The 26662-nt window shown below is 43.3% G+C and overlaps 1 protein-coding gene across 3 annotated transcripts in view; it reads right to left on the reverse strand.

The window, feature by feature from the left end:
- Positions 1-11517: 11517 nt before the first annotated feature.
- Positions 11518-26662, reverse strand: part of EBAG9 (estrogen receptor binding site associated antigen 9) — a 43451-nt gene continuing 28306 nt past the window's right edge. For 2 of the 3 annotated variants that reach the window (XM_038745572.1, XM_038745573.1), the window contains exon 7: positions 11518-12052. In XM_038745572.1, coding sequence (XP_038601500.1) covers positions 11932-12052 — 121 coding nt within the window. In that variant the 3' untranslated portion in view covers positions 11518-11931. The remainder of the gene's footprint in view (positions 12053-26662) is intronic. The other variant, XR_005450385.1, reaches the window with a different exon arrangement.

The raw sequence follows: 26662 nt of genomic DNA on the forward strand, positions 1-26662 counted from the left end.
TGCTCTCGCATGCAGCACACCACCAGGCAAGCTGCTCCCTAGGAGGGCAAGTGGCAAATGTGATTAGAGAGCAGCAGAACAGAGACCAGAGAGAAGCAGTGGGCTGCCTCTACTAAAAAGCCACTCTGCCCTCCAAACTGGCTTCCATTCCTACAGGCTGCGGGGAAATGAAGCTTTCTAATTTCCTTTTCCTACTTCCTTTCCTTGCCAAAGCTCCCCTCCAAAGGGAGGTTTAATGTTATGACAATTAGCTTTGCCAAAAACCCCTCATCCTCCTCTGATCCTGATGTCAAACTGACCTTAATACCCTATATCACACGGCCTTCCTCCTTTTCTCCCTTCCCACCCCCAATAATAATAATAATGTTGGTATTTGTTAAGCGCTTACTATGTGCCAAGCACTGTTCTAAGCGCTGGGGTAGATACAAGGTAATCAAATTGTCCCCCATGGGGCTTTACAGTCTTCATCCCCATTTTCCAGATGAGGGAACTGAGGCCCAGAGAAGTGAAGTGACTTGCCCAAGGTCACACAGCAGACATGTGGTGGAGTCGGGATTCGAACCCATGACCTCTGACTCCAAAGCCCGCGCTCTTTCCACTGAGCCACGCTGCTTCTCTAATCACTTTCGTCTCTAACCAATCACCACTGGTTGCTTAAAACTTCAGCTCAAAATGCAGCTCTTTGCAGGTTAACTGAGTCCTACCTGCCATTTCACCCACACTAAAGTGACACTCACGGTATTATTTATGCATTTAGGGTATTTATTTATGCATTTATTGTATTTGTTAAGCACGTACTGCACTGTACTAAGTGCTGGGGTGGATACAAAATAACTGGGATGGACATAGCCACTATACCCATTTTACAGATGAGGTAACTGAGGCACAGAGTAGTTAATTAACTTGCCCAAGGTCACCCAGCAGACAAGTGTCGGATACGGGATTAGAACCCAGGTCCTTCTGACTCCCAAGCCTGAGCTCTAACCATTAGGCCATGCTGCTTCTCAACTTCCCCTCCAATTCTCTCCTTGACCCCCTCCGATCTGACTTCTACCCACTTCACTCCACAGAATCTGCCCTCTTCTCGCCAAATTCAAGAACCCCTACTCCATCTTAATCTTCCCCGACCTCTCGCTGCCTTTGACAACGTTGATCATCCCCTTCTCCGGGAAACATCGAACATTATTAGCTCCCATCTATGCAGAGGATTCCCAGATTTACATCTCTGGCTCTGATCTCTCTCCATCTCTGCTGTTTTGTATTTCTTTCTGCTTTCAGGACATCTATACTTGGCAAACCTGCTGACACCTCAAACCTAGCATGTCCAAAACAGTACTCATCTCCAAATCCAAAGCTTCTCCTCCCCCTGAATTTCCCCTCACTGCATTCAGCACTCCCATCTCTCGCAGGCCCATAACCTCAGCATTATCCTCTACTCATCTTTCCCATTCAACCCACATATTCAATCTGTCAACAAATCCTATGGAGTTTTACCTTCACAACATCGCTAAAATCAGGCTTTCCACTCAATCTGAACTGCTACTACGCTGATCCAAGCACTTATCTTATCCTGCCTTGATTGCCATCAGCCTCCTCGCTGAGCCCACTGTTGGGCAGGGACTGTCTCTATATGTTGCCAACTTGTACTTCCCAAGTGCTTAGTACAGAGCCAAGCACTTATCTTATCCTGCCTTGATTGCCATCAGCCTCCTCGCTGAGCCCATTGTTGGGCAGGGACTGTCTCTATATGTTGCCAACTTGTACTTCCCAAGCGCTTAGTACAGTGCTCTGCACAGTAAGTGCTCAATAAATACGATTGATTGATTGATTGACCTCCTTTCCTGCTGTCTCTCCCAACTCCAGTCCATACTTCACTCTGCTGCATGGATCATTTTTCTACAAAAACGTTCAGGACATGTCACCCCACTCCTCAAGAAACTCCAGCGGTTTCCCAACCACCTCCACATCAAACAAAAACTCCTCACCGTTGGCTTTAAAGCACTTCATCACCTTGCCCCCTCCTATCTCACCTTGCTTCTCTCCTTCTACCACCCATCCTGCACACTTTGCTCATCATCATCATCATCATCAATCGTATTTATTGAGCGCTTACTGTGTGCAGAGCACTGTACTAAGCACTTGGGAAGTACAAGTTGGCAACACATTGAGACAGTCCCTACCCAACAGTGGGCTTCTCACCGCACCTCAATCCCACCTACCTCGCTGCTGACTCCTCGCCAACGTCCTGCCTCTGGTCTGGAATGCTCTCCCTCCTCAAATCGAATAGACAATTACTGTCCTCCTCTTCAAAGCCTTATTGAAGGCATATCTCCTTAACTTCCCTGTGCCTCAGTTCCCTCATCTGTAAAAGGGGGATTAAGACTGTGAGCCCCACGTGGGACAACATGATTACCTTGTATCTACCCCAGCGCTTAGAACAGTACTTGGCACATAGTAAGCGCTTAATAAATACCTTCATTATTATTATCTTCTCTAATAATGATAATAACAATGATGGCATTTGTTAAGCACTTACTATGTGCCAAGCACTGTTCAAACGCTGAAGCACTGTAGCTCCTTTCCTCTTCTCCCACTCCCTTTTGCATCACCCTGACTTCCTCCCTTTATTCATCCCAAGCGCTTAGTACAGTGCTCTGCACATAGTAAGCGCTCAATAAATACGATTGATGATGATGATGATCCCCCCCGTCTAACACCACAGCATTTATGTACATATCTGTAATTGATTTCTTTACATTGTTTGTCTCTCCCTATAGACTGTAAGCTCACAGTGGGCAGAGAAAGTGCCTGGCTTAATGGAAAGAGCCCGGGCTTGGGAATCAGAGGTTGTGGGTTCTGATCCCAGCTCCGCCACTAATCAGCTGTGTGACTTTGGGCAAGCCACTTCACTTCTCTGTGCCTCGGTTCCCTCATCTGTAAAACGGGATTAAGTGTGTGAGCCCCACATGGGACAGCCTGATTACCTTTTATCTACCCCAGCATTTACAACAATGCTTGGCAGATAGTAAGCACTTGACATATACCATCATTATTATTATTATTATTGTTATTGCACTCTCCCAAGTGCTTTGTACAGGGCTCTGCACCCAGTAAGTGCTCAATAAATACCACTGAATGAGTGAATGAAAGAACCCCTTACAATAAGCTTTAAAGCACTCAGTACCTTCCTCCCTCCTGTCTTACCTCACTGATTTCCTACTACAAGCCGGCACACTCACTTCACTCATCTAATGCCAACCTACTCACTCTACATCAATCTTGTCTATCTTGCCACCGACCCTCGGAACTTGCCTCCGGAACTACATCCTCCTTCATGTCCGACAAACCATCACTCTCCCCACTTCAAAGTCTTATAAGAAATCAGATCTCCCCAACCCAGGCCTCACATCCTCTACTCCTTCTGTGTCACCCTTGCACCAGAATTTGCAACATTTATTCACCCCACCCTCAGCCCCACAGCACTTATGTACATATCCACAAAATATTTAGAATTAAAGACATTTAATTCATTCATTCATACATTCAATCGTATTTACTGATCACTTACTGTGTGCAGAGCACTGTACTAAGTGCTTGGAAAGTACAGTACAGCAATAAAGAGAGGCAATCCCTCCCCACAACAGGCTTACAGTCTGGCCCGGGGGAGACAGATATTTAATGAGTGCTTACTACGGGCAGAGTCCTGACTGCTTGGGAGAGTACAATGCAAGAGACTTGGTAGACCTGTCCACAACGAGCTTACAGTTTTGAGGCAGTCACATTATTTATATTGATGTTTGCCTCTCCATCTAGACTGTAAACTCTTGTGCACAGGGAATGTGTCTCCCAACTCAGTGCTAAGAACAGTGCTCTGTATGAAGTAAGCACTCACTAAATAAGATTGATTCAAGAATCAACAAGGAATACTGTTCGGATGCTACGGAAGTGTTGGTATAAGAACACACTAATCACTCGTTCACCTCCTTGAAATGAAAATGAAAAAACACCCAAAAAAGCCCTTAATTTTTGTTTACCTGCTTTATATTCTAGGGTAAGAATTGGGTGTTGGCTTTTTAATCAATCAATCAATCAGTGGTATTTATTGAGCATTTACTATGTGCAGAGAAATGAGGCTATCTTTAATTAGGGAATTTTAAACTTCTAGGCAGTTGAAAGGATAAGCAAAATGGAGAAAAAAAGCCTGCAATCTTGGAAAGTCATCAGAGGAACCTGCAAGGGAGAGCGCTTCCTTAACTTAACAACCATCAACTACTTAATCTGACCCACTTCTCCTTAATGAATAAGCAATTATGAAGAACTAGTGCAGCTTTAAGAAAAGAAACAATAAAACCTGCTGTGTATTCATGTAACTTAAAACAGAGGTCTCTGTGCACAATTTGGTGCCTTGAGCACTACCAAAAAAACGCATTTTTTACAACAATAAGTCTTCCTTCATGGACCAAAATTTTTTTTTCATCCGAAGACTTAAGTTCTATTCAAGAACAACCTTACAGTTAGTTTACAAATAGCAACTAATTCTAGGAGGAGCTTAGTAACTCTTTCTAGGGTAACTGTCCTCTAGTGATTAAATTTCATGTTAATGAGCCTTAATTATCCTTATAGAAAATGTTTTTGAACACTTTGTGAATTAAAAGTCTGAATTTCCTGTTAAATTATAATCACCACCAAAGCAAATCAGGGATCCATACTGACAATTAACTTTACTTTTGGACATGAGGGTACCAGTTTTCTTAAATAAAACATACGTACAGTTAAAGAGTGATGAATCAGTTAAGACCAACTAATATAAGGTAAAAAGAAATGCTAAAAGAAAAATCATACCATCATCTTGATCAAAGTCATTCTTCAGGAATTGAGCCGAGTAAGCATGGAAATCTTGAAATTTTGGTATATGGTACTGATACGCTTCTCTAATAAGAACAGCTGCTTAAGCCCGAAATTTTGTTTCAATCAATCAACCCAATCTAATTTACAATCCAGCTAGAAAATACTACTAAAATGATGGAACAAATAGGAGACTGGGTTGCATAAGGGTACACAAAACATTCTGGTAATAACAATTATGGTAATTGTTAAGTGTGAACTATGTACCAACTCTGTAATAAGCACTAGGTTAATCGGTTCGGACAGTCTTTGGCCATATAGTCATTCATTCATATTTATTGAACGCTTACTAGGTGCAGAGCGCTGTACTAAGTGCTTGGGAAAATACAACAATAAACAGTGACGTTCCCTTCCCACAGCGAGCTCACAGTCTAGAATGGGGGAGACAGGCATCAATACAAATAAATAAAATTACAGGTATGTACATAAGTGATTTGGAGCTGGGAGGGGGGAAGAGCAAATGGTTAATCAATCAATCAATCGTATTTATTGAGCGCTTACTGTCTGCAGAGCACTGTACTAAGCGCTTGGGAAGTACAAGTCGGCAACACACAGAGACAGTCCCTACCCAACAGCGGGCTCACCGTCTAGAAGGGGGAGACAGAGAACAAAAGCAAACATACTAACAAAATAAAATAAATAGAATAGATCATCATCATCAATCGTATTTATTGAGCGCTATGTGCAGAGCACTGTACTAAGCACTTGGGAAGTACAAATTGGCAACATATAGAGACAGTTCCTACCCAACAGTGGGATCACAGTCTAAAAGGGGGAGAAAGAGAACAAAACCAAACATACTAATAAAATAAAATAAATAGAATAGATATGTACAAGTAAAATAAATAAATAAATAGAGTAATAAATATGTACAAATATGTACAAGATAAATAGAGTAATAAATAAAATAAATAAAATAATAAAATTAAATAAAATTCAGATATGTACTTAAGTGCTTTGGGGCTGGAGGGGGAAGGAGCAAAGGGAGCAAGTCAGGTTGATGCAGAAGAAAATGGGACATGAGGAAAACTGGGGCTTAGTCTGGGAAGGCCTCTTGGAGGAGATGAGCTCTCAATAAAGCTTTGAGGCCGGGGAGAATGGTTGTCTGGTGGATTAGAGGAGGGAGGGTTTTCCAGGCCAGAAGCTAGGGGTTGGTGGTGAGGCAGACGAGATCAAAGCACAATGAGAAGGTTAGCACTAGAGGAACAAAGTGTGTGGGTTGGGTTGTAGAAGGAGAGTGAGGTAGGAGGGGGCAAGGTGATGGAGTGCTTTAAAGCCAATGGAGAGGAGTTTTTGTTTGATCCAGAGGTGGATGGGCAACCAATGGAGAATTTCGAAGTACGGGGTGATTTGTCCTGAACGTTTTTGTAGAAAAATGATCCAGGCAGCAGAGAAGTATGGACTGGATTGGGGAAAGACAGGAGGATGGGAGCCCAGCAAGGAGGGTGATACAGTAATCTAGGCGGGATAGGATGAGTATTAACGTGGTAGCAGTATGGATGGAGAGGAAAGGGCGGATTTTAGCGATATTACAGTCTAAGTAGGAGGGAAAGCAGAAATTTAACCATTTCATAATGATAACCGTGGTATTTGTTAAACACTTACTATGTGCCACACCCTGTACTAAGCAATGGGGTAGATACAAGATCATCAGGTCCCACATGGGGCTCAGATTTGGAAGAAGGAGGAACAGGTATTGAATCTCCCATTTTAAAGATGAGGGAACTGAGATCCAGAGAAGTTAAGCGACTTACTCATACAGCAGGAAAAGAGCAGTAGCAGAATTAGAACCCATGTCCTCTGATTCCCAGGCCCATGCACCTTCCCAGTAGGCTTACAGATGAGTCAACCGAGGCACAGATAATTTAAGTGATTTAGTCAAGGAAGCACGGCAGGCAATTGGCAGAGCTGGGATTGGAACCCAGATCTTCCGATTCCCAGTCCCATGCACTTTCCAATAAGCATTCGGTGCTCCAGTGCTCAGGATGAAGAAGTGGGAAACGGCAGGCCACTACACTTGGCTGCAATAACAATAAATGCAATTATTATTATCGTGGTACTTGTTAAGCGCTTACTATGTGCCAAGCACCGTTCTAAGCACTGGAGTAGATACAAGGTAATCAGATTGTCCCACGTGGGGTTCACAGTCTTAATCCCCATTTTACGGATGAGGTAACTGAGGCACAGAGAAGTGAAGTGACTTGCCCAAGGTCACCCAGCCGATAAGTGGCCGAGCTGGGATTAGAACCCACATCCTCTGACTCCCAAGCCCATGCTCTTGCCACTGAGACACAACTCTTCTCTTATTTTGTTAGACTGTGAGCCCACTGTTGGGTAGGGACTGTCTCTACTTGTACTTCCCAAGCGCTTAGTACAGTGCTCTGCACCCAGTAAGCGCTCAATACGATTGATTGATTGATTGATTATATTGTACTCTCCCAATAGGGTGCTCCGCACATAATAAGCGCTCAATAAATAACCGCTCCACACCTGAACTATGCAGCCCTCCACTGGGATGTATAGCCTACAAAGCAGCAGAAAACAATTGCTCAAAGCATCCCTGGATTTGTGCTTGCCCCCCCATCCCCAGTAAGACCTTACCAAAATCCACGACTACTCAGCAACTCACTTCACTGAAAATGGTCTCACCTTTGACCATGATCAGAAAAAAATCATAGGTTTTCCCTGTTGCTAAAGCAAAAATTTAGGCTGCTCTGATTGACCCAATACAGTCTCTCCCAGCCAGGTGTGGAGGACTTGCGTTAGGACAAGGAAAGGGCAGCCGGGACACTCACCATTGATTTGCTGGGCTCCTGTGCTCCCATAGATGCGGTTTCAGTCGTCTCTTCAGCATATAGAGAAAATAAAACAAACATAATATAAAATCCACTTCAGCCAATAGTGTTCATTGAGAGCTTCTTGTCTATAGAGTACTGTACCAAGCAATTTGTAAGCTCCTTCAGGGCAGGGATCATGTGTATTAGTTCTACCGAACTCTCCAATGTTGCATGGGAGGGTACAAAATGAATTACAGGTAGGAGAAAACAGAATACAAATATATGTACTCGAGTGCTAAGGGGTCCTGTGAGTATCCAAGTGCTTCAGTGATGTGGAAGTACTGGAGAAGTTGATGCAGAGGGGTGGGGAGATATTAATCAGGGAAGGCCTCCTGGAGGAGATGTGATTTCAGAAGAGCTTGGAAGACGGGGAGAGCACCGGTCATCATCATCATCATCATCATCAATCGTATTTATTGAGTGCTTACTATGTGCAGAGCACTGTACTAAGCGCTTGGGAAGTACAAATTGGCAACATATAGAGACAGTCCCTACCCAACAGTGGGCTCACAGTCTAAAAGGGGGAGACAGAGAACAAAACCAAACATACTAACAAAATAAAATAAATAGAATAGATATGTACAAATAAAATAGAGTAAAAAATATGTACAAACATATATACATATATACAGGTGCTGTGGGGAAGGGAAGGAGGTAAGATGGGGGGGATGGAGAGGGGGACGTTGGGGAGAGGAAGGAAGGGGCTCAGTCTGGGAAGGCCTCTTGGAGGAGGTGAGCTCTCAGCAGGGCCTTGAAGGGAGGAAGAGAGCTAGCTTGGCGGAGGGGCAGAGGGAAGGAGGGCATTCCAGGCCCGGGGGATGACGTGGGCCGGTCTCCTGGATGTGATGGGGAAGGGAGTTTCGCAGAAAGGGTTGGCAACGGCGGAGATGAGAACAAAGCATAGCGAGGAGGTTGGTTTGAGGACTGAAGTGGGCAAAACATGGGTGTAGTGGGAGAGGATAAATAGGGGCAAGAAAGCTGATAGAATGCCTTAAATCAATCAATCAATCGTATTTATTGTTTACTGTGTGCAGAGCACTGTACTATGCGCTTTGGGAAGTACAAGTTGGCAACATATAGAGACAGTCCCTACCCAACAGTGGGCTCACAGTCTAAAAGTCTTAAAGCCAATTCTAGGAAGTTCCTGTTCGATTTAGGGAGGAACGGACAACTGTAGGAGGTTTTGGGGGTGGAGGGAGATGTGTGCAGAACTGTTTTAGAAAAGGGGTTTAGACAGTAGTGACAAAGAAGATGGTCAAAGAAGGCTGGAGCCAGGGAGATCAAGCCAGCTAATGCAGTAATCAAGTCAGGTAATTATGACAGTCTGGGCCAGTGGTGGAACCAACAGGATTTGCAATTAAATAATGCACTTCTCCACTCTTGCTCTATACAGCCACCGAGTTTGTGAATAGCTTGTGTCTGCTATTAGCCCTCCACAATTTGACTATAAACTCTCGAGGGCGTGGTCCATGGCTCATATTCAAATGTCCTATCCCAAGTGCTTAGTAATAATAATAATAATAATAATAATAATGTTGGTATTTGTTAAGCGTTTACTATGTGCAAAGCACAGTTCTAAGCGCTGGGGGGGATACAAAGTGATCAGGTTGTCCCATGTGGGGTTCACAGTCTTAATCCCCATTTTACAGATGAGGTAACCGAGGCTCAGAAAAGTGAAGTGACTTGCCCAAGGTCACACAGCAGACGTGTGGCAGAGCCAGGATTCGAACCCATGACCTCTAATTCCAGAGCCCGAGCTCTTTCCACTGAGCCGTGCTGCTCAGAGTGCTCAGCACCCAAAAAGGGGTCAAGAAATACTCTAAATTGATAGGTTACAACGCCCATGAGCACAAGTATCTGGGGATAAGCTTAAAAATTTAGGAGCATGGCCTAATGGACAGAACATAGGACTGAGAGTCAGAAGGTCATGGATTTCCAAGCCCAGTATGCTGTGTGACTTTGGGAAAGTCACTTCACCTCTCTGTGCCTCAGTTACCTCATCTGTAAATTGGGGATGAAGACTGGGAGCCTCATATGGGACAGAGACTGTGTCCAACCTGATTCGCTTGTTTTCCCCACCGCCTCCCCCAGAGCTTAGTACAGTGCCTGGCACGTAGTAAACACTTAATAAATACCACAATTATCATTATCATTGTTATTATCATTAAAACAGAAAATCCATAGCCATCAAAGTCTCTGGGGCAAATATGAGTTTCACTACCAAATTTTATTGTATATGTAATATGTATTTATAAATATAAATATACGTACACTTACACACACCTCTCATGCAGAAGGCAGCATTGGAGGACTGCCAAATCAGTGGCTGGAGAGGGCGGATGAAGGAATGGGTTGAGGGGGCTCCCTAAGAAGTTGGGATTGCTACACAAACAAAAATAACTTATCAGCACATTGGCATAGCTTTCCAAACAAAGAAACCAGGTGTGGATTTCTAGGTCATCTGACGGAGTGTAACTCCGCCCAATCAATTGATATAAACAGTTGAGTTTTGAAATGACTATTTGATTTGAAGGCTATAAGAATAAGCCGATTATCAGCTCCGGCTGGCAAAATAGCATTAATTGGAACAGTGTCATCCAGAAAATACATGCTTTTAAATTAACAAAAAAATCAAATGGAAGACATAAAAAAAAGTTTGCATATTTCCCGGAAAACTTTATGCCCACCCATATTAATAACTATTGGCTAACAGAAAGGGGTCAGATATAGCCATCTCAAAGATTCAGGTGCTACAGCTAATTATATAAAGCTTTCCTTTGTGGTGCTTGTTTCATAATGCCTTACTAAATTCAGGAAAATCCGGGGATAGAGCCAGGTGAAAGAACTGGTGAAAATCAGTTGCTGGCCCCCAGACCAACTAAATATAGTTTATAGCATGCAACAGTCCTTAGGAGAGAAAGACAAAGTAAAAAAATTCAAAATTTCAAGTTTAAGACTTGGATTACATGGATGTAAATCCCTGAACAAAGCCAGGTGTGATGTAGGGTAACCCTCAAATCTCTCTGCCACATTTGGGATCGTCGATGGATATGACAGTCATGAACAAATTAACTGAGTTAGTGATTACCATCTTTTAGCAACAACTAAATCATACAGAAAGATATTTACATTCTAAGGAAACTGAGGTGAAATGATCCCGATCTTGGCTTATTTTTTAAATAACTAAATTAATCAATGAAATGTCATGCTTCAATGGCACTTGCACTGCGACAGAAACAGTTGATTCTAATAATCTAAGGCTCCCTGCATCTGTTAAGGTTAATTAGATGGCTTTTTTGGCTAAAGTAACCAAATACACTCCTTTAAAAAGGGTGAAAAGATCTGCTTTTGAAAATTAATAGCTACCAGTCACAGTGATATAAAAATCCCAATACCACAATTGCATCTGCTTTACAATTGTCTCTTCAAATACAATTCCACCTGCTTTATAATAATCTCTACAAATGCAACACCAATTTCCACTTAAACTTGTAGTAGTATTGCTGAAAACACTGTCCTAACGAAGATATTCTTTTTGATGTAAAAGGGCCTTTGGCTATTCTACCAAGAAAACCTATGCATTCAATGACACCTTCTTGAATAGAAATGAAAGCCTCAGATTTCTTAATGCTCTAAGAAATTAAATGTAAAGACAAAGCTATTCCACTTGAAATAAGAAGAAATGTCCATTTCGTCAGCTTTTCAGGAAAAAAGGTAACAAAGAGGTTAAAAGTCCAATGATTCAGGACTGAGAGTTAACCATAGAAACAAAGAATTATTTAAAATGGATTGATTTTATTTTTACACACACTTAAGGTAAGCGTAATAGACAGCAGAGTATGCTTCCCACTGACATTTTTTACCCCATTTTTCCTTAAGCTTGATGACACACTGGAATGTCTTGTAATAATTTCTCTGCAGCAATCCATTTTTTCATATTTGAAGGATGTTGGAACAGGGCAACTGAACAAGATATTGTCTCATAAGGATCAGCTATTTTTAAATCCAAGTATTAGCCGTTCAAGATATTTTGTGGGAGAATTCCGGTGTCCCGGATCATCTGAAAAATGCATTCAAATCAAGCAGCGTGTCTGTGATCTTAAAATATCCAAACCAATACAAATGATGTCTGTATTGCTTAGCTCAAAATTTCTCTCCGACCGGCACTGTCAAATTTGAAGAGCAAATGTTATGAGAGTTTCACACCAATTTTGTTCTGTTCTTTCTTCATTAATCTCTGTGCTTCTTTTTCCATTTTCTTCCTTTGTTGTTCTGCTGCTCTCTTTTCTCGGTCAGCCATTTTCTGCTGTCTGCAATTGAAAGACGAAAATAATGTATTTCCATCTTTGGAAAATGGCACGCACCATACATACACTGCCCCAGATGCATAAACAACTTTTACAAGGCATCTTCCCAACACCTTCACTATCTTTACATTTGGGTAGATACCATTAAACACTGGTGTGGATCTAAGAATAAACAAGCTTTTTGACTTACAATCGGTTAATCGTTTAACATTCGTGTTCTCACTATTCACACAACCCTTTATTACGGGTTATGAAAGTTATAAAATAATTACTGTAGTTGACAGGGTCTCTGGATCTAATCACAAATCTACATGCAGCTAAGTCATGCCATTTATGTGGCAGATGGAGTAGATAATTCCAAAGCATCACTTTAGGTGACAGGGGTGACAAGGGTAACAAATAACTAGATGTGATGGTCTGCTTATCTGTTATACATAACTGGTGCATCTAATAATAATAATAATAATTACCGGTGCCTTCTAAGTACCTTCAAACGAACCCTTCTGAAATGAGTATAATAATAATAAATAATGATGGTATTTACTAAGCGCTAAGCGCTATGTGCAAAGCACAGTTCTAAGCACTGGGAGGATACAAGGTGATCAGGTTGTCCCACGTGGGGTTCACAATCTTAATCCCCATTTTACAGATGAGGTAACTGAGGCACAGATATATTAAGTGACTTGCCCAAAGTCACAAAGCAGAGCCGGGATTTGAACCCATGACCTCTGACTCCCAAGCCCGTGCTCTTTCCACTGAGCCACGCTGTATATTATTACTTTCTTTTGCAGACAGAGAAACTGAGGCAAAGATTAGCTCCTTGGTCCTTTGAAGTGAAAGTTCTGGGCGATACAAAATATTTATATCGTCTATATTTGCCAAATACATCCCTTAAACTGAACTTTAAAATTCTAACACAATCCCGTCCTCAAAAAAATGCTTTCCTTTTCTGGTTTGTTTATGGCATTTGTTAAATTCTTACTATGGTCCAAAGACCATACTAAACATGGGGTAGAAACAAGTGGATCCAGCCCATGTTCACATGGGGCTCGCAGCTTTAATGCCCATTTGAAAGACGAGGTAAATGAGGCACAAAGAAGTTAAGTGGCTTGCCCAACGTCACAGAGCAGACAAGTGGAGAAGCCAGGGTCGAACCCAGCTGCTCTGATTTCCAGGACCACGTTCTTTCCGCTGGGCCCCGTTTTTTTGTTGTCTGAATGATGAAATCCTTCCCACCCGCAAAGCTCTGCAAAATCCATACACTTACGGTGAATATCGGATAAATAGGAAGGAACAGATAAACAGAGCCGGAAACGGTAAGGGCTACCGACGTTGCAAGGAAAGAAGAAAAATTATTTATCAGGCCACGGCCCGGTATTTTCAACTGTCTAAACGCACCCTCTGCTGGGCAGCTGAAGCTGATTTTAGTTTGAAATCTTTGAAACAGAACCCGTATAACCATCGAAATAGCTACGATTTTCAATCAATCAATCAATCAATCGGATTTATTGAGCGCTGACTGTGTGCACAGCACTGTACTAAGCGCTTGGGAAGTACAAGTTGGCAACATATAAGAGACGGTCCCTACCCAACTGTGGGCTCACGGTCTAGAAGGGGGAGACAGAGAACAAAACAAATTAACAAAATAAAATAAATTTTAGTAGTTAGTAAAACATTTCAAATCAATCAATAGTATTTACTGAGGACCTGCTGAGTTCTAGGCACTTTACTAAGCTCTTGGGAGGAAACAGAAACAAGAGGTGACTTCTGTCCTTAAGGAGCTTACACGTCAATGACAATAACTGTAAGTGTGGTATGTGTTAAGTGCTTAACCACGTTGAGATTTGAATCAGGGACGGCCTGTCACCATTAGAAGCCGTCCCTTGTAGCCCGGGTCTGTGAGCCCACTGTTGGGTAGGGCCCGTCTCTATATGTTGCCAACTTGTACTTCCCAAGCGCTTAGTACAGTGCTCTGCACACAGTAAGCGCATTTTATTTTGTTAGTATGTTTGGTTTTGTTCTCTGTCTCCCCCTTTTAGACTGTGAGCCCACTGTTGGGTAGGGACTGTCTCTGTATGTTGCCAATTTGTACTTCCCAAGCGCTTAGTACAGTGCTCTGCACACAGTAAGCGCTCAATAAATACGACTGATGATAAATACGACTGATCGATTGGTCCAACATTGCCCTTTTCAGGGCCTCCAAGTCCCTCTCGCCCCGCCCCAGCCGCAACACAAGGTGTCCTTGGTGTTAAGATTAACCTACTGGGAAGGTGTTGGGGAAGAAGCGGAGCGGCTTAGTGGAAAGAGCCCGGGCTTGGGAGTCACAGGATGTGGGTTCCGATCCCGGCTCCATCCCTTGTTGCTGTGTGACCTCGGGCAAGCTGCTCAACTTCTCTGGGCCTCAGCTACCTCATCTGTAAAACGGGGATGAAGACCGTGAGCCCCACGTGGGACAACCTGGGTAGGGACCGCCTCTATATGTTGCCAACTTGTACTTCCCAAGCGCCTAGTACAGTGCTCTGCACACAGTAAGCGCTCAATAAATACGATTGATGATGATGATGATTACCATGTATCTACCCCAGTGCTTAGAACAGTGCTTGGCACCTAGTAAGCGCTTAACAAATACCATAAAAAAAAAGGACCTGGGGGCCCTGAAAAAGTCAATGTGGGACCCAGTCCCTGACTATATTCTCCTAAGCATTATGCACATTTTTAAGAAAAATACTGATAGTTCCTTCAAAATAATATTGACTCAAATTTTCAAATATTTCTTTTCCCATTCAAGTGCAAATGGAACATTAGTAGTCAATTCAAAAATTATCTGCTCTTCTCATATTTCTCATTTCATTTAGTGTTACCAGCACTATAAATTGCCTTGTAGATATCACTACGCAATATTTCTTTACAAGGCTATTTTATTAACTGCACAAATACAAAAATGTCTTCTTTTTGCATCTTGAATGATTACCTCCTGCCCTTCCTTCCCAATCAAGCATTTAATTAAAGCTCCGAGGAACCCAGCAATTTGCTCCATTAAAAATAGTTCCATTATTTAAACAAGAATCTTGGTTGGGCAGTTAAGAGCAAATCTTCCGACTTGATGTGTGAATAGAAGGCTTGAAGTAAACTTTGAAATCTTAGTCACAAATGACTTCTTTTTTCTTTCTCTCCCATCCATTTTAAAATATAACCACATATACTATTGCATATCTCATCTAAAAAATTCAGAGACTAGTCAGCTGGAGTAACTCCAGGGAAACTCCACTTTTAGCACTCATACAATGATTGTTTTGTTTCAAAGGGGAACATTTTAGAAAAGGCAAACATATGAAAAGGTTCTCTTTAACAAACAGTACAAGCTCTTATTTCAACACTGACTTTCCCCATGATTTACCCCAAGTCAAATGGTCTCAGCTGTGTAATAATAATAATAATAATAATAATAATAATCTTAAGGAGCTTTCTCTAGACTGTAAGCTCCTTGTGGCAGGGAAAGTTCTACTAACTCTGTTATACTGTACTCTCCCAAGTGCTTAGTACAGTGCTCTGCACACAGTAAATGCTCAATACGATTGATGACTGATTTATAAAAATCATTATAGCTCAACTTATTAAGAATAAAGTTTGTGTTTGCTTTATTTATTAAACTGTTCTATCTTTAATGGAACCTAAAACCTCGACAAAATTAACAAATAGGGGATGAGAAAAATACACCCAAATATGTCCCGCTAATGTCATAAAATAAGTTTTGAGGGTACCAAAAAAAAATGAGAAAAGGCAAGGGGAGAGGGGAGGAAGGCCAGGGAAAACTAGAAAAGTACAAACAGCCACATCCCAAATATCATCCCTCCAAGACACAATCTCACTACTCCACAATTTCCCCCCCACTCAGAAATTACCTGTTTTTAGGAAGAGAATCAGGATATTCCACATAATTGGTATTTACTGAGTGCTTACTGTGTGCAGAGCACTATACCAAGCACTTAGGAAGTAAAATACAACAGATTGGGTTGACGGCAACATGGTCTAGTGGATAGAGCATATGCTGGGGAGTCAGCTGGGTTCTAATCCCAGCACCGCCGCATGTCTGCTTTGTGACCTTGGGCAAGTCATTTCACTTCTCTGTGCCTCAGTTACCTCACCTATAAAATGGGGATTAAGAAAATGAGCCCCATGTGGGACAGGGGACTGTATCCAACCTGATTAGCGTGTATCTACCCCAGTGCTTAGAACAGTGTTTGGCACATAATAAGAGCTTAACAAGTACCTTAATTATTATTATTATTATCATTATGTTCCCTGCCCACGAACGTAGTCTCTGTTGCTTCCATCTGCTCCTTTATAAAATGGGGGTCAAATACCTATTTTCCCTCCCTCTTAGATTGTGAGCTCCAGGAGGGACAGGGACTGTGTCAGACCTAGTAATCAGAGAACCAACATGGTGTAGTGGATAGAGCGTGAGTATGGGTGTCAGGTCACAGGTTCTAGTCCCGGTTCCACTACTTGCCTCCAGTGTGATCTTGGGCAAGTCACTTTACTTCTCTGGGCCTCAGTTCCCTCATCTGTAAAATGGTGATTAAGAATGTGAGCCCCATGTGGGACAGGGACTGTGTCCAACCCAATTTGCTTGTATCCACCCCAGTGCTTAGTACAGTGCCTGGCACACAGTAAGCACTTAACAAATACCACAATTATTATATCTAAACTAGTCCGTAGCACATACTAAGCGCCTAATGCTACAGCTAATATCCTTATTAGTTTGGAACCTGGGGGAATTTATGATGCTTTAATCGAATACAACAATCATATTTACTGAATGTTTACTGTAAATAGAGCATTGTAGTTTGCACGTGGACGAGTATAATATAAAAGAGTTGATCGACACATTCCCTGCCCATAATGAACTAACAGCCTAGAGGGGAAGACAGACATTAATATAAATTATGGATATTCATTCATTCATTCAATTGTATTTATTGAGTGCTTACTGTGTGCAGAGCATCATCATCATCATCAATCGTATTTATTGAGCGCTTACTATGTGCAGAGCACTGTACTAAGCGCTTGGGAAGTACAAATTGGCAACATATAGAGACAGTCCCTACCCAACAGTGGGCTCACAGTCTAAAAGGGGGAGACAGAGAACTAAACCAAACATACTAACAAAATGAAATAAATAGAATAGATATGTACAAGTAAAATAAATAAATAAATGGAGTAATAAATATGTACAAACATATATACATATATACAGGTGCTGTGGGGAAGGGAAGGAGGTAAGATGGGGGGGATGGAGAGGGGAAAAGCACTGTAGTAAGTGCTTGGGAAAGTACAATACAACAATAAACAGTGACATTCAATGCCCACAACAGTCTAAGGGGGTGTGGAGACAGACATTAATGAAAATAAATAAAATTAAAGATATGTACTTAAGTGCTGTGGGACTGGGGGTGGGGGAGCGGGGAGAGAACAAAGGGAGCAAATCAGGGCAACGCAGAAAGGAGTGGAAGATGAGGAAAAAATGAGGATTAGTCTGGGAAGACCTCTTGAGAAGATAATAAATAATGATGGCATTTGTTAAGTACTTACTATGTGCAAAGCACTGTTCTAAGAGCTGGGGAGGATACAAGGTGATCAGGTTGTCCCACGTGGGGCTCACAGTCTTAATCCCCATTTTACAGATGAGGCAACTGAGGCACAGAGAAGCTAAGTGACTTGCCCAAAGTCACACAGCTGACAAGTGGCTGAGCCGGGATTTGAATCCATGACCTCTGACTCCCAAGCCCGGGCTCTTTCCACTGAGCCACGCTGCTTCTCAATAAGATGTGCTTTCAATAAGGCTCTGAGGTGGGGGAGAGTAATTGTCTGTTGGATTAAAGGAGGCAGAGCATTCCAGACCTGAGGCAACCATTGGGGTTGGAGGTGAGACAGGCAAGATCAAGGCACAGTGAGAAGGTTAGCACTAGTGGAGTGAAGTGTGCAAGCAAGTTAGTAGAAGGAGAGAAGTTAGGTGAGGAAGGAAGGGACAAGGTGATAATAATAATAAGAATAATGGCATTTATTAAGTGCTTACTATGTGCAAAGCACTGTTCTAAGCACTGGGGAGGTTACAAGGTGATCGGGTTGTCCCACGTGGGGCTCACAGTCTTCATCCCCATTTTCCAGATGAGGTAACTGAGGCACAGAGAAGTGAAGTGACGTGCCCAAAGTCACACAGCTGACAACTGGCAGAGCTGGGATTGGAACCCATGACCTCTGACTCCAAAGCCCGGGCTCTTTTGCACCGAGCCACGCTGCTTCTCTCATCTAATAGTGATGGAGTGCTGAAGACGTGGATGGGCAACCACTGGAGTTTTTTGACTGGGCGGGGGTGTGACATGTCCTGAACAATTTTGTAGAAAAATGATCCGAGCAGCAGAGTGAAGTATGGACTGGACTGGGGAAGAGATAGGTGGCTGGGAGGTCAGCAAAGAGGCTAATGCAATAATCCAGGCAAGATAGGATGAGTGACCGTATTAACGTGGTAGTAGTTTGGATGGAGAGAAAAGGACAGACTTTAGCGATGCTGTGAGGGTGGAACCAACAGGATTTGGTGACGGACTGAATATGTGGGTTGAATGACAGAGGGGAGTTAAGGATAATGGCCTAGGTTATGGACTTGTGAGACACGAAGGATGGTGGTACCGTCTACAGTGAAGGGAAAGTCAGGGGGAAAGTCAGGGTTTGGGTGGGAAGACAAGGAGCTCTGTTTTGAACAGGTTAAGTTTGAGGTGGTGGGAAGACATCCAAGTAGAGATATCTTGAAGGCAGGAGGAGATGCGAGAATGGAGAAAGGGAGTGAAATCAGGGCTGGAGGTGTAGATTTGGGTATCATCCACACAGACGTGGTAGTTGAAGCCATGGAAGTGAATGAGTTTTCCAAGGGAGGGGGTGTAGATGGAGAAGAGAAGGGGACCCGAACTGAACCTTGAAGGATCCCCACAGTTAGAGGATGGGAAGGGGAGGAAGAGCCCGCGAAGGAGACTAAGAATGAACGGCCAGCAAGATCAATCAATCAATCGTATTTATTGAGCGCTTACTGTGTGCAGAGCACTGCACTAAGTGCTTGGGAAGTACAAGTTGGCAACATATAGAGACAGTCCCTACCCAACAGTGGGCTCACAGTCTACAAGGGGGAGGCAGAGAACAAAACCAAACATACTAACAAAATAAAATAAATAGAATAGATATGTACAAGTAAGATAAATAAATAGAGTAATAAATATGTACAAACATATATACATATGTACAGGTGCTGTGGGGAAGGGAAGGAGGTAAGATGGGGGGATGGAGAGGGGGGCGAGGGGGAGAGGAAGGAAGGGGCTCAGTCTGGGAAGGCCTCCTGGAGGAGGTGAGCTCTCAATAGGGCCTTGAAGGGAGGAAGAGAGCTAGCTTGGCAGATGGGCAGAGGGAGGGCATTCCAGGCCCGGGGGATGACGTGGGCCGGGGGTCGACGGCGGGGCAGGCGAGAACGAGGTACGGTGAGGAGATTAGCAGCAGAGGAGAGGAGGGTGCGGGCTGGGCTGGAGAAGGAGAGAAGGGAGGTGAGGTAGGAGGGGGCGAGGTGATGGACAGCCTTGGAGCCCAGGGTGAGGAGTTTCTGCCTGATGTGCAGGTTGATTGGTAGCCACTGGAGATTTTTGAGGAGGGGAGTAACATGCCCAGAGCGTTTCTGGACAAAGACAATCCGGGCAGCAGCATGAAGTATGGATTGAAGTGGAGAGAGACACAAGGATGGGAGATCAGAGAGAAGGCTGGTGCAGTAGTCCAGACGGGATAGGATGAGAGCTTGAACGAGCAGGGTAGCGGTATGGATGGAGAGGAAAGGGCGGATCTTGGCAATGTTGCGGAGCTGAGACCGGCAGGTTTTGGTGACGGCTTGGATGTGAGGGGTGAATGAGAGAGAGGAGTCGAGGATGACACCAAGGTTGCGGGCTTGTGAGACGGGAAGGGTGGTAGTGCCGTCAACAGCGATGGGAAAGTCAGGGAGAGGGCAGGGTTTGGGAGGGAAGACAAGGAGTTCAGTCTTGGACATGTTGAGTTTTAGGTGGCGGGCGGACATCCAGATGGAGATGTCCTGAAGGCAGGAGGAGATGCGAGCCTGGAGAGAGGGGGAGAGAGCAGGGGAAGAGATGCAGATCTGGGTGTCATCAGCATAGAGATGATAGTTGAAGCCGTGGGAGCGAATGAGGTCACCAAGGGAGTGAGTGTAGACCGAGAACAGAAGGGGACCAAGCACTGAACCTTGGGGAACCCCCACAGTAAGGGGATGGGAGGGGGAGGAGGAGCCTGCAAAAGAGACTGAGAATGAACGACCGGAGAGATAAGAGGAGAACCAGAAGAGGATGGAGTCTGTGAAGCCAAGGAGGTCAGATAGCATGTTGAGGAGAAGGGGGTGGTCCACAGTGTCGAAGGCAGCTGAGAGGTCGAGGAGGATTAGGATAGAGTAGGAGCCGTTGGATTTGGCAAGAAGGAGGTCATTGGTGACCTTTGGGAGGGCAGTTTCCGTGGAATGTAGGAGATGGAAGCCAGATTGGAGGGGGTCGAGGAGAGAGTAAGTGTTGAGGAATTCGAGGCAGCGCGTGTAGACAACTCGTTCAAGGAGTTTGGAAAGGAATGGTAGGAGGGATATGGGGTGATAACTAGAAGGTGAGGTGGGGTCAAGAGAGGGTTTTTTTAGGATGGGAGACACATGGGCATGTTTGAAGGCAGAGGGGAAGGAACCAGTGGAGGAGAAGCAGGAGAGGATGAAGTCAGTGAAACCAAAGTGGGATAATGTTTCCAGGAGATATGCACATAAGTGCTGAGGGTGAATAAAGGGCGCAAATCCAAGTTCAAGAGTGATGCAGAAAGGAATGGGAGAAAGTAAAATGAGGGCTTAGTTGACGAAGTCCTCTTGGAGAAGTTGAAATTTTAACAAGGTTTGGAAGGTGGGGAGAGACTGTTTGGACATGAAGGAGGAGGTTCCAGGCCAGAAAGAAGACACAGGCAAGGGGTCGATGGTGATATCGAAAACCTTGAGTTACAGTGAGTACTGCCATTTGAGGAGCAAACTATGCAGACTGAGGTACAGCAGGAAATCAGAGAGGTAAGGTAATAGGGGCAAGATGATTGAGTGCTTTAAAGCCAAAGGTAATGAATTTCTGTTTGATGAGGACATAGATGAGCAACCAACAGGATGTGTGGGGAAACATGAAGTACAAGGTTTTTTTGGTTTTTTTTTAAGAGAAATGATCTGGGCAGCAGAGTGAAGTGAACTGAAGTGGGGACTGAAGTGGGGAGAGAGAGGAAGCAGGGAGGTCAGCAAGGAGGCTAATGCAATAATCAAGGCATGACAGGATAAATGCTTGGATTACCAGCTGCCATCTCTATGCAGATGATTCCCAAATCTACATCTCCTCTCATTCCCTGCAATCTCGTTTTCCCTCCCGCCTTCAAGATATATCTATTTGCCTGCCCAGCCGACACCTCAAATTAAACATTTCCAAAAACTGAACTCCCTATCTTGCCACCCTAGGCCTGTCCTTCCCCTCTTTCCCATCACTGTAATCAACGCCACTATCCTCCCGTCCTCACAAGCCCATAACCTTGGCGTTGTTTTCGATTCATCTCTCTCATTCCACCCACATGTCCAATGTCACTAAATCCCATTGGTTCTACCTTCACAACATTGCTATTTTCCGCCCTCTCCTCTCGATCCAAACTGCTTTCATGCTGATCCAAGCACTCATCTTGCCTTGACTACTGCATCTGCCTCCTCACTGACCTCCCGGCCTCCTGTCTCACCCCAATCCAATCGATACTTCGATGTGTTGAATGGATCATTTATCAACAAAAACGTTCAATTCATGTCACCCCACTCCTCAAAAACCTCCAACTGCTGCCCATCCACCCTGGCATTAAACAGAAATTTCTTACCATTGGCTTTAAAGCACTCAGTCAGTTCACCCCCATCCTACCTCACCTCCTGGATCTCTTATTGCAGCCCATCCTGCATACTTCACTCCTCCAATGCCAGCTTATTTACTGTGCCCCAATCTCATCTTTCTCACCACCAACTCCTTTCCCACATCCTTCCCCTAACCTGGAACTCCCTCCCCATCCATATATGCCAGTCCACCATTCGCCCCACCTTCACAGCATGATTAAGGTCACATCTCCAAGCGGCCTTCCCCAGTTAATCCCCTTTTCTCCTGGCTCACTCTCCCTTCTGCATCACCTATGCACTAGGATATTTGGACATTTGCTATTCGCCCCACTCCCAACTTCACAGCACATACATATGCATCTTTAAATTATGCACCATAAATTACGCATTTATTAATAGTAATGTCTCTTTCTCCCTTTTGAAGCAGCATGGCTTAGTGGAAAGACCACGGGCTTGGGAGTCAAAGGAGGAGGGTTCTAATCCCAGCTCCGCTGCTTGTTCATTCATTCATTCAGTTGTATTTATGGAGTGCTTACTGTGTGCAAAGCACTGTACTAAGCGCTTGGGAAGTACAAGTTGGCAACATCTAGAGACGGTCCCTACCCAACAACGGGCTCACAGTCTAGAAGGGGGAGACAGACAACAAAACAAAACATGTGGACAGGTGTCAAGTCATCAGAATAAATAGAAGTAAAGCTAGATGCACATCATTAACAAAATAAATAGAATAGTAAATATGTACAAGTAAAATAGAGCAAAAAATAAATAAATTCATTCATTCATTCATTCATTCAATCGTATTTATTGAGCGCTTACTGTGTGCAGAGCGCTGTACTAAGCGCTTGGGAAGTACAAGTTGGCAACATATAGAGACGGTCCCTACCCAACAACAGGTTCACAGTCTAGAAGGGGGAGACAGACAACAAAACAAAACATGTGGACAGGCGTCAAGTCACCAGAATAAATAGAAGTAAAGCTAGATGCACATCATTAACAAAATAAATAGAATAGTAAATATGTACAAGTAAAATACAGCAATAAATAAATAGAGCACACTTTGCTGTGTGACCTTGGACAAGCCACTTAACTTTTCTGTGCCCCAGTTACCTCATCTGGAAAATGGGAATTACGACTGTGAGGCCCATGTGGGACAACCTGATTACCTTGTATCTATCCCAGTGCTTAGAACAGTGCTTGGCACATAGTAAGCACTTAAATACCATAATTATTATTATTATTAGACTGTGAGCTTGTTATGGACAGGAAACACGTCTGCTAAATCTGTACTTTCCCAAGCACTTAGTACAGTTCTCTGCACCTAGTAAACACACAATAATTATGATGGTATCAGTTTGGCTCTGCCACTTGTCTGCTGTGTGACCTTGGGCAAGTAACTTCTCTGAGCATCAGTTCCCTCATCTGCAAAATGGGGATTCAAAACCAGTTCTCCCGCCTACGGTAAGAGAAGCGGCGTGGCTTATAGTGGAAAGAGCACAGGCTTGGGAGCCAAAGGACGTGGGTTCTAATCCCAGCTCTTCCACTTGTCTGCTGTGTGACCTTGGGCAAATCACTGAACTTCTCTGTGACTCAGTTACCTCATCTGTAAAATGGGGATTAAGACTGTGTACCTGATTACCTTGTATCTACCCCAGAGTTTAGAACAATGTTTAGCACATAGTAAGTGCGAACAAATGCCATCATCATTATTATTATTATTACTGTAAGCCCAATGTGGGACCTGACTATCCTGTATCTACCCCAGATATTAGTAGAGTGCTTGACATATAGTCAGCACTTACTACCACAGTTATTATTATTATTATTTGGATGGACAGGAAAGGCTGGATTTTAGTGATGTTATGAAGGACCAACTGACAGGATTTGGTGCCAGATTGGTGGTTTTAATGTGAGAGATGAATTGAGAAAAATGCCGAGGTTACAGGCTTGTGGTGGTAGATGGTGGTGGTACTGTCTACAGTAATGGGAAATGATATGGTTTTGGTGGGGAGATGAGGAATTCTGCTTTGGACATGTTAAGTTTGAGGTATCAGAGGGACATCCAAGTAGAGATGTCCTGAAGGCAGGAGGAAATGTGAGAAATGAGAGAGGAGAGAGATCAGGGCTGGAGATGTAGATTTGGAATGATCCGCATGGAGATGGTAGTTGAAGCCATGGGAGCGAATCATCATCATCATCAATCGTATTTATTGAGCGCTTACTATGTGCAGAGCACTGTACTAAGCGCTTGGGAAGTACAAATTGGCAACATATAGAGACAGTCCCTACCCAACAGTGGGCTCACAGTCTAAAAGTCTAAAAGCGAATGAGTTCTCCAAGGGAGTGGGTGTAGATGGAGACTAGAAGTGGGGCCGTTCTGGGCAGGGAATGTGTCTGATGTTATATTTTATTCTCCCAAGTGCTCAGTACAATGTTTTGCACTCAGCAAGTGCTCAATAAATACGATTATTAATAATAATCATAATCATGATAACCAAAACTGAGCCTTGAGGGACTCCCAGAGTTAGAGGGAGGCAGAGAAGGAGCATGAGAACAAGACTGATGAATGAGCGGCCAGAGAGATAAGAGGAGACCTATGATAAGACAGTGTCAGTGAAGCCAAGGTTAGCTAATATTTTCAGGAGAAGGGGGTGGTCCGCAGCGTTGAGGGCACCAAGCCAAATCTAGACAGTTCATTTTTTTCTTTTACAGAGAAGCCTGAATGTGAGCATGAGTTTGAGAGCTAGTGCCGAGTGTATATCCAAGGAGGTAAAAATTTGTGAATCTCAGAAATGGGTGCGTGCCTTTTTTTTCTTTTTTGGGTAGGTAGTTATGAAGGGAGAATTTGAGGGACAGTTATGGAAATCATGAAGAGCTGGAAGACTTCAGTGGAGTAATGATCACTCTACATTGCAGTACTGGTACACAGTTCAGAGAATTCCCAAATCTTTTCATTACTTTAGCAATTCTTGGTAAAGATTAATTTAGGAATTCCATGTAAATTGATCGCTGCCACAGTGGTCTTAATTCCAGGAACTTCCAGAAAAGAAATCTGGTGTTTTGGAAGGTCCATGTACCAAAGGTACACCCAAGCATCTATGGGTTAATTACCCAATTTAATAAGTCACCCTGGGTAGGATCTGTCTGACAATTATGAAGCACGTTTCTAAATCTGATGTATTAATGTACCGTGCAGCAGTTATTTCATTTTCTATACAATGTCTAGAAACTCATTATCGAAGTAAGATATAAAGCTACAAGAATTATTGCCAATGGTAAAAAATCAAATTCTCACTAACGCTTTAAAATGCTGGCTCCTAAGAACACAGCAGAGTACAGGATGTGGCCCAAGCCAGCCATCACTGGACAGTCTGTTGACTATTAAATACTAGTTGAGATATTTATACTTTCCACATGGTGAAAGACAATGTGTGAAGAGCACACTGCAGACAGCAGACAAAAATCTAAGTAAGGTGGGGGGGGGAGGGCTTAAGAAGTAAATAGGAAAGTAGAAAATAGTGAAAAGTTATAAATGTTTTTAAAGTATTTATTTGTAGAGATAATGTATGCAAGCAGAAAGGCAAAATGCTTCCTAAGAAGTCAAATAATGCAGTCAAGGAAATACATCAAGTAAGATTTTCTTTAGTAATGTGGTGAAGAGGAATGAGGAGGGAGAAATAGGCAACAGTGCTGCATCATTCTTATTAATGTATACAAAATCGGAGATAAATGACAGGAAACAGCAGCAACCCAACTTCTAATGATTAAAATGTGTGTTGGAACTGACTTTATAGAGAGGAATATGACATCTTGCATCGGAACAAATTTTGGGCATTGTATTTCTTCCAGTGTTTCACAGTTTCCTGTTCACTACTCTTTGACCACCTCGCTAGCAAGGAAAAAAAAAGAGCTACCCCTACTACTACTACTGCTACTACAGATAATCTGTGCAGAAAACTAAATCAGGTGCAGCTAGTCGTTTTGAAAAGTACTTATTAAGACAACTTGTGCTTATATTCAAAAAGATAACAAGATCGTCAACATCCAGGAAAATACTGCTTAGTGTCTTTAACTGAAGCAGAAGGATTAATCCAAGCCGGGTAAAGTATAAAGAAAGATGATATACTGATAAACTGAATGGAATCGGCAGATTCATCATCATCATCAATCGTATTTATTGAGCGTTTACTATGTGCAGAGCACTGTACTAAGCGCTTGGGAAGTACAAATTGGCAACATATAGAGACAGTCCCTACCCAACAGTGGGCTCACAGTCTAAAAGGGGGAGACAGAGAACAAAACCAAACATACTAACAAAATAAAATAAATAGAATAGATATGTACAAATAAAATAAATAAATAAATAGAGTAAAAAATATGTACAAACATATATACAGGTGCTGTGGGGAAGGGAATGAGGTAAGATGGGGGGATGTAGAGGGGGACGAGGGGGAGAGGAAGGAAGGGGCTCAGTCTGGGAAGGCCTCCTGGAGGAGGTGAGCTCTCAGTAGGGCCTTGAAGGGAGGAAGAGAGCTAGCTTGGCGGAGGGGCAGAGGGAGGGCATTCCAGGCCCGGGAGATGATGTGGGCTGGGGGTTGACGGCGGGACAGTCAAGAACGAGGCACCGTGAGGAGATTAGCGGCAGA

This window comes from Tachyglossus aculeatus, chromosome 4, assembly GCF_015852505.1.
Source record: "Tachyglossus aculeatus isolate mTacAcu1 chromosome 4, mTacAcu1.pri, whole genome shotgun sequence".
Lineage (NCBI taxonomy): Eukaryota > Metazoa > Chordata > Mammalia > Monotremata > Tachyglossidae > Tachyglossus > Tachyglossus aculeatus.